Source organism: Talaromyces atroroseus (genome assembly GCF_001907595.1).
Source record: "Talaromyces atroroseus strain IBT 11181 chromosome Unknown scaffold_10, whole genome shotgun sequence".
NCBI classification, from domain to species: Eukaryota; Fungi; Ascomycota; class Eurotiomycetes; order Eurotiales; family Trichocomaceae; genus Talaromyces; species Talaromyces atroroseus.
The window spans coordinates 976,226-983,324 of NW_017971442.1; the positions used below are offsets into that span (position 1 = coordinate 976,226).

Here is a 7,099-nt window from a genome sequence, read left to right on the forward strand (position 1 = left end):
GTTGAGGAGCTTACTTGGTTGGAGGAGTGGGAAGTCAGTCACTGGGACGGATCCTCTCTACAGCGGCTATCACACACGCGCGCGCGGCATCTATCTACCCTACCGATTTATCTAGCCGGATTCCTCGCATTATGTGTCAAATTCGCATTGTAATTCGTCTCTAAACAACCATTCACTATCCTACCGGCGCCGACGAGGCGAACAAAGGGCAGAGAACATCGGTGATGCCATGCCGATCCCCGTAGACTGCGCAAGCAGAGAACCCATGCCATCGGCACAGCCATGTGTGAATGCACCAGAGAAAGATTGACGGCGGGTAGCGAATACAATCAACTGTGAATTTGGCTCTATCAGGAGTCATCAGGAGCGCGGGTCCTTTCCGAACAATCGACTGTTCCATCGCCCCGACTACCATTCATGCCGTATATAACCGAACGGGCTCCTTCGATGACCAACTAGATGATTGGCATGTCAGGACATATGGCCGCCGTGACAATTTTGTTGTTACGGAGCACTCGCACCAAGTCTTCTGATGTCTTTCGACAGCGGCGGCAGTTCCGAGTCCACTCGACTCGGCGTCTTTGTGGTTCGCTTCCTGCGTAAATATCGCAGTAGCTCTTGCAGCTATTTCAAAGACCGATGACGCTCTAATACACAATATCAGCGGACGGTTCTGCTTGATGTGAGACTCGCGCTTAAGGAGCGGCAATGTTTGCATCAGAAAGCTATCCTACGTGTCCTTCAAAGAGCACATGGTCTCGTAAACAGATATATCGCTCGCACGAAAACTTGCCATTGCTATAGAGTCGCTTCTTATCCACGTTTCCGGCTCCCATGGCAGGGTGCGTGGTTCACAGGGGAAGAAGCATCTGTTCCTGTTGCACGGAAATTTCCCTTCCAGAGGAACTGCATTGGCAATATTTGTCGCCGGTTTCTAATTACATTGTCTTCGCGGACTGATCTCTGTGCAATCAAGCCTAGATGAAGACATCCCATTGATGCAGGCCATCAATCAGTTTTTGACGCGTATACGAAGGCGGCCCCGGAGAAGAAAACCAAACAAATTATATATATGCAAGGGAAAGCAGCGTAAGAGTAGCAAGAAGTTTAGCCTAGTCGGGGGCCGGGGGGAGCAGATCCAGAGAAAAAAAGATAATAGCAGGCAGACTGGCAAAGCGTCCAGGGAAGAAGAAGGAGGAAGTCGTCGGTCCGTCACGGGCCAGACTCGAGACGTCACTGGCGCCGCGCCCCCCACCTGCCACTATCAGCAAAACACTCTCACCCGGCTGGCTCTCGCACGTCGCTGCCTGTAACGAACCCTGCCAGAGTCTGCGACAACACGCAAAAATACCACATCACATTGATGGAGTGCCGCTTGGCTTTTCTCGTGCATTTATAATAAGACGCTTCACGAAGCGCAAAGTCCCGGCATGGAGGCAATCAAGGCGGTTTTCTTCGGTCCAGACCCGCAAGTACAGGTACCTACCTATCCAACGCCGTTTACTGTCTATTCCATTGCCTTTGTCCATTGCTGACTCCTGCAGATGCGGAAATGCAACCAACTCATTCGGCAGAACACGCGGCAGCTCGACCGCGACATTGCGAATTTAAAGTCCCTCGATTCCAAGACGCGACAGCTGATCCTCAATGCCTCTCGCCGGGCTCAGAGGAATCCCTCGCAAGCGAAGCAGGCAACTGCGGAAACAAAGACCTATGCCCGTGAGCTGTTACGCATTCGGAAACAGAGCGCGCGCCTTAATACAAGTCGAGCCCAGCTGCAGAGCGTGCAGATGCAGGTTAATGAGGCCTTTTCGGTACGGAAAATACAGGGAAGCCTCAAGAAGTCGGCTGGTATCATGAAGGATGTGAACACACTTGTGCGTTTGCCAGAGCTCAACAGCACAATGCGACAGCTCTCTACGGAGCTAGTACGAGCCGGTATTATTGAGGAAGTCGTCGATGATGCGTTGCCCAACGACGAGTTATTAGAAGACGAACTGGAAGAAGCGGACTCGGAGGTTGATAAAGTTCTACACGAGATTCTACAGGGCAAACTGTCCAAGGTTGAACCGATTCGTCCAGAAATTCCCGTGGAGGAGGCGCCTACTCCAGAGGAGGAATTTGAAGAGCAGGAAGCTACGCTTGAACAGATGCGAGGTCGCCTCGAGGCGCTGAAGAGCTGAGCATGGGGCTTTGTATCGGCAACTGGGAGATATTGTGCTTTGAGTTTCGTTTTGTTTGGTTGTTTTTTCTTTCTCTTTTCTATAGGCTTTCGGTTTCATGGCGCAGGGCTGCAAGTGATTGGACTGTTTGAAAGCAGAGCATTTTTTTCGGTATGATCGTTCATGCACATTGGAAGTTTCCTTTTGAAATTTAAGAGCGTTATTTCTCCGTCGTCCACGTTTATCTTGTTATTTCTTACGTCAAATGCCATTTTCATGTATCCATTCGCCTTATACCTTTATCAATCTATCACCCTAACATACTCATTACTTTGTTCATGAACCAACGGGTGTATATTTTATTTTACAATTCGGGTAGATGTTGCAGGTCTCGACGGTCTTTTCGAGGCATAGAATATCCATGGATGTCAGTGGGGTGTTTTTATTAGTGCTCACTCAGCCGTGCCACATAATTATATAACCGTGCATGTTGGAATTCAGGTACTCTACGATCTCTACAAGCAACATGCCCAAACAAACTAGAATAATCCCTTCTCCCGGCGAGGTCCCCAACACCAAACGCGACGCCCTGGCTGTCTTTGAAACACTCAAGGCCGGCGGCGTCGCCATCGTCCCCTCTGAAGTCGGCTACGGGCTGATGGCTTCCTCAGCCGAAGCAATAGACAGAGCGTTTGCTGCAAAGAAACGCAAGCCCGGACATGCACAGGGACTAATAGGTTCCTTCGAACTCCATCGCGACTTGCACATTATGTCTGATGAGAAATTTGAAATGACTCGTGTGCTCACTGACGATATGGATATGGGGATCGGAATCGTCGCGCCATACAAAGCCGATCATCCATTGATACAAAATGCGGTTACGCTGGAGACGCTGGAGAAGACGACAAAAAACGGCACGTTAGCTATGTTTGTTGGCGGCGGTTCGCTTTTGAGGGAGATCTGTCGATTGAATTACGAAGCCGGCCAGTTGATGGTGGGTTCGAGTGCTAATCTTACGGGTCAGGGGCAGAAGTTTAGAGTGGAGGACATTGAGGAAGATATCAAAGAGGTAGCGGATCTCATTGTTGACCATGGGCTGCAGAGGTATCACGTATACGGACGCGCCTCGATTGTGATGGACTTTGACGAGATGAAGATTCTCCGCAAGGGGAGTTGCTATGAGCTGTTTAGGGACAGAATGAAGAAGTTCTGGGGCGTTGAGCTGGAGGAGGACGAGGTTTGGGACAGACAGGACTAGTTTGTCTTTGCATTCATGTACCTTGGTTCTATTCAGTGTCCGTGGACTCTGTTCTCTTTATCAATTAATTGATCGAGTCAACCATGACGACGGTTTCATTCATGACCACGTGACAAACCACCGGAACAACTATAGTCCGGGTAAGGCAGCCAGCTTCGCCCCAGCAAGACGGCCCTCTTTTCCTCCCGCGTCTTCCATCCAGCCCAGTCTACACACGTATCAACACTGTTTCATCGACTGTTTTGTCTCGCGAGAAATACCAGCCAGCCCGAATATCATCGCATTCGATTTATCTGCCGAGCTACCGCGCTACAGTTGCGGTGCAAGCCAAACCGTCAAGATCTCGTCACCACCCAACTTCTTTTCCTCAATACTTATCATCTGTCTCCTCCTCCATAGTCATGTCTTCCAAGCTCGACCAGTCCCTTGAGGACATCTCCAAGTCCCGTCGCCAGAGTGGCCGTGGAAACAATGGTCGCCGCAGCAGTGCCGCCAAAGCTACTGCTCCCAAGGCGCCCATTGGAGGAATCAAGAAGAGCACTAAGCCTGCCAGAGGCCCTGCAAAGGGAACGGCCATCGGCCCTACTTCCCCAGTGAATGAGAGCAAGATCATCGTCAGCGGACTGGTAAGTTTTTTCAGAAGTCGAGGGCAGGAAATTAGCGTATCATGTACTAACTCGACATAGCCGCACGATGTGAGCGAAGCCAGTATCAAGGTATGTTAATCGAGAGGCTACGCCTTGGGTATTCGTCGCCATTCTGTTTCGAAACCTTTGAGGCGCGTCGGCTTCTGTTGCGATGCTCCGTTTGAGACGTTCGTAACGTTGAGTACAGTACCAGACGGGTGCTCCTCTTAGCGCGACGGTCTGCTGGAAATGCGCCTTGTTGCAGGAGTCGAGCTCTGTCGCGTCAAGCGCGATGAAAACCGTGGCGCATGCGTTGGCCTAGCCGACTTGCCGGTTATTTCGCTTGCTGACGGTGCTGGAGGTGGCTGAATACTACCGCTCAATCTATGCTACCTTGGTGGATTCATTTATTTATCCTTTCTTTCGTTTGGTTTGGGGCATCAGTGAGCACATGGGTGGTTCGACATGATGGCATACATTTGAGATCGTCTCGTCTAAAAAATAAGCACGTTGGCTCCTTACGTTTGGCATTGTCATTGTCATTGCCATTGTCCTGATCTGAAAATATTTTGGCACTTGGCTGGTTTTTGCTTCAAAATGGTGATTCATCTTGGAGCTGTGCCTGGAGAAAAGTACATTGGGGTTGAATGCACCATAATCCCGATAACTGTCGACGCGATGCTCAACGGTGCGGTCTGGCTAGCACTCGACACGTTCTATCTGGTCATAAAGGACAAGGAATACCATACCACGTGGCTATTGTACTTGCAGTTTCGCGTCTTTGACTGCGGTTTGATCTCTCTGATCTATGTGATGTGTATATGATGGGCAGTTTATCATTATGTGCTCGCTGATGTCCTGATCCCGATTCGATGTCTATGCGCGCGCTCCTTTTCGCTCTGTTCTCGGCGTCTCAATATTCGGTTGCGTACGTTGCATTAGAAATACTGATCAGTCTTGGCGCTATAGGACTATTTTGTCAAAACAGTTGGCCCTGTCAAACGAGTCACAGTCACCTACAACCAGAACGGCGTCAGCCGCGGCATTGCGTCTATTATTTTCAGCAAGCCCGACACGGCAGCTAAGGCAGCCAAGGAGCTGAATGGAACCCTTGTTGATGGACGACCAATGAAGGTATATGATTTTGATTCGATATATTCAGTTGATCGTTTGCTCATGCGATTCAGGTCGAGGTCGTCGTCGACGCGACCCATGCGCCTCAGGTTCCGGCACCCAAGCCTTTGAGCGAGCGAGTTACGTAAGTGGACGGACGTCCAAATGTCGCTATGGTTTTCTTCTCACACTTTTTACCATGTAGCCAATCCAAGGCTCAGCCTAAACCCGCCACTGCCACGAAGAACACCGCCGCCGCAGGCCGCCGTGGCCGCGGCCGTCCCCGAAAGGCCAAGAATCCCAGTCAGCGCAAGAAGACAGCCGAAGAGTTGGACGCCGAGATGGTGGATTACTTTGCGGGCTCTGAGAACGCACCTGTGGGCGCAGAGACCACGAACGGCACTGCCCCGGCGGCGAATGGAGATGAGGCGATGGCCGAGATTTCCGTGAGTATTACCTTCACTTATCTCGATGTTGTCTATGTACTAACAAGAATCTGTGAACAGTGATCGATACCCGACTGGTACCGAGGTGGTACTTATTTAACATGTTCAATACCTTTCTTGCGTTTCATACCTATTTTGCAGTGTTTTCTCGAGGTTGAGCTGGGACGGACATTGATGTATTGATTAGTATTTAGTTTTAACATTTATTTTCATAACAACTTGATTATCAACACATTGCCCGAGATACAACAGACTATCCGTAGTATTGGTATCTGCCTCGCGTCGAGGCACATAATGAACTTCCGAACTTCCTAACTTCCGACGACATACCCGGGACATATTCCGAGGTTTACATACATACATACATTGTTTTCGGCGACCCCAGGTACGCTGCACCGTATCTATCCATGGATGAACTTGGAGATCGCCACCATTCTTAGTGCGGGATAAGTAACTATTGGGCGATCTCGGTCTTCTCCTCATTCTCCTCATTCTCTCTACTGTTAGTACCAAGGAGTGCGTTCCGAGTATGCTGTCATAACCGGCGACAAAACCAAGTGCCGACTCCATGTTCTATGTTCTTTTCTGGTTATATTGACCCGGATAATTATCTTTCCTTTCTTTTGAGGGAATTTGTGTAGGTATCTCCCAGCTTCTCTCCGTACTCCCGGTACTGTTAGTGCGTACGCATCATACGTAAATTACCAAATACCGAAATACGAATTACCAGAGTACCTAGCTAGGTACTGAGTACTCCGAGAGTCCGCACAGTATTCCGTTTAAACTACAAAATGCTACGGTTGCGGCGGGCGCTCAGTTTTAGGCACGATCCGTAAGCCTCTAGGCATCTAACTACCTAGTTTGAAATCGAAGGAACTAATTCATTTTGTCAAGAGTTTTCTTTTCTGAAGAATAGAAAAATGTCACATGTAACATTTACTCAGTAGTATCATTGTTTGTCGGGCACGTGCAAATTTCAGCGCGCACACGGCGGTTATTCTGACAACTAGGTAACTAACTATTCTATCTATCTATCAGAATGACCAAGTATATTCTGAATAGCATTGACTCACCAGTTGTTTTAACTAGTTCGTTGTCGTAAGTGGTGACAAATAATCGACTGGACTGGACACATGATACTTGATTTGTGATTGATGCCTGATTCTATCTATACTCTAGAACCGTTAAAGCTGCATGGCACTTGCAGCGGGCCTTCCGCCTCATGCTTTAGATCAAGGTCTAGCTAGGTGCATTGCAGCTAAGAAATCCCGATTTATTCAGACATCGGCATACATACTGCATGTATGTAGGCAAGTATGTAGCATCCTGGCGGTGAGCGCTTGGTTACCACGTATCCGGTTTGAGACTTCAGCCACGTCGGTGTTTTGTTGTACTGTCTTCTTTTTTTTTTTTTTTTTTCCTTTGCAAGAAAGTCAGTTATCTTGTCCAAATGGCATATACTTCGTACGGAGTACAAACGAAAAAGGGGGGGGG

The 7,099-nt window shown here is 49.0% G+C and overlaps 4 protein-coding genes across 4 annotated transcripts; all 4 read left to right on the forward strand.

Annotated features, from left to right (window-relative positions):
- Window positions 1-1,430: 1,430 nt before the first annotated feature.
- On the forward strand, window positions 1,431-2,183 carry UA08_07135 (hypothetical protein; the record flags this gene model as incomplete). Its single annotated transcript, XM_020262043.1, has 2 exons — window positions 1,431-1,478; window positions 1,545-2,183. 2 exons carry the CDS (start codon window positions 1,431-1,433, stop codon window positions 2,181-2,183), a joined length of 687 nt encoding a protein of 228 aa, XP_020117671.1.
- Window positions 2,184-2,688: 505 nt separating this feature from the next.
- On the forward strand, window positions 2,689-3,420 carry UA08_07136 (hypothetical protein; the record flags this gene model as incomplete). The annotated part of the gene is made up of 1 exon (XM_020262044.1): window positions 2,689-3,420. The coding sequence occupies one exon, from the start codon at window positions 2,689-2,691 to the stop codon at window positions 3,418-3,420; it is 732 nt and encodes a 243-aa protein (XP_020117672.1).
- A 401-nt stretch (window positions 3,421-3,821) lies between these two features.
- Window positions 3,822-4,415, forward strand: UA08_07137 (hypothetical protein; the record flags this gene model as incomplete). The annotated part of the gene is made up of 3 exons (XM_020262045.1): window positions 3,822-4,046; window positions 4,107-4,136; window positions 4,278-4,415. 3 exons carry the CDS (start codon window positions 3,822-3,824, stop codon window positions 4,413-4,415), a joined length of 393 nt encoding a protein of 130 aa, XP_020117677.1.
- A 228-nt stretch (window positions 4,416-4,643) lies between these two features.
- On the forward strand, window positions 4,644-5,668 carry UA08_07138 (hypothetical protein; the record flags this gene model as incomplete). Its single annotated transcript, XM_020262046.1, has 6 exons — window positions 4,644-4,836; window positions 4,879-4,974; window positions 5,035-5,180; window positions 5,234-5,304; window positions 5,365-5,605; window positions 5,666-5,668. 6 exons carry the CDS (start codon window positions 4,644-4,646, stop codon window positions 5,666-5,668), a joined length of 750 nt encoding a protein of 249 aa, XP_020117678.1.
- Window positions 5,669-7,099: the final 1,431 nt, after the last annotated feature.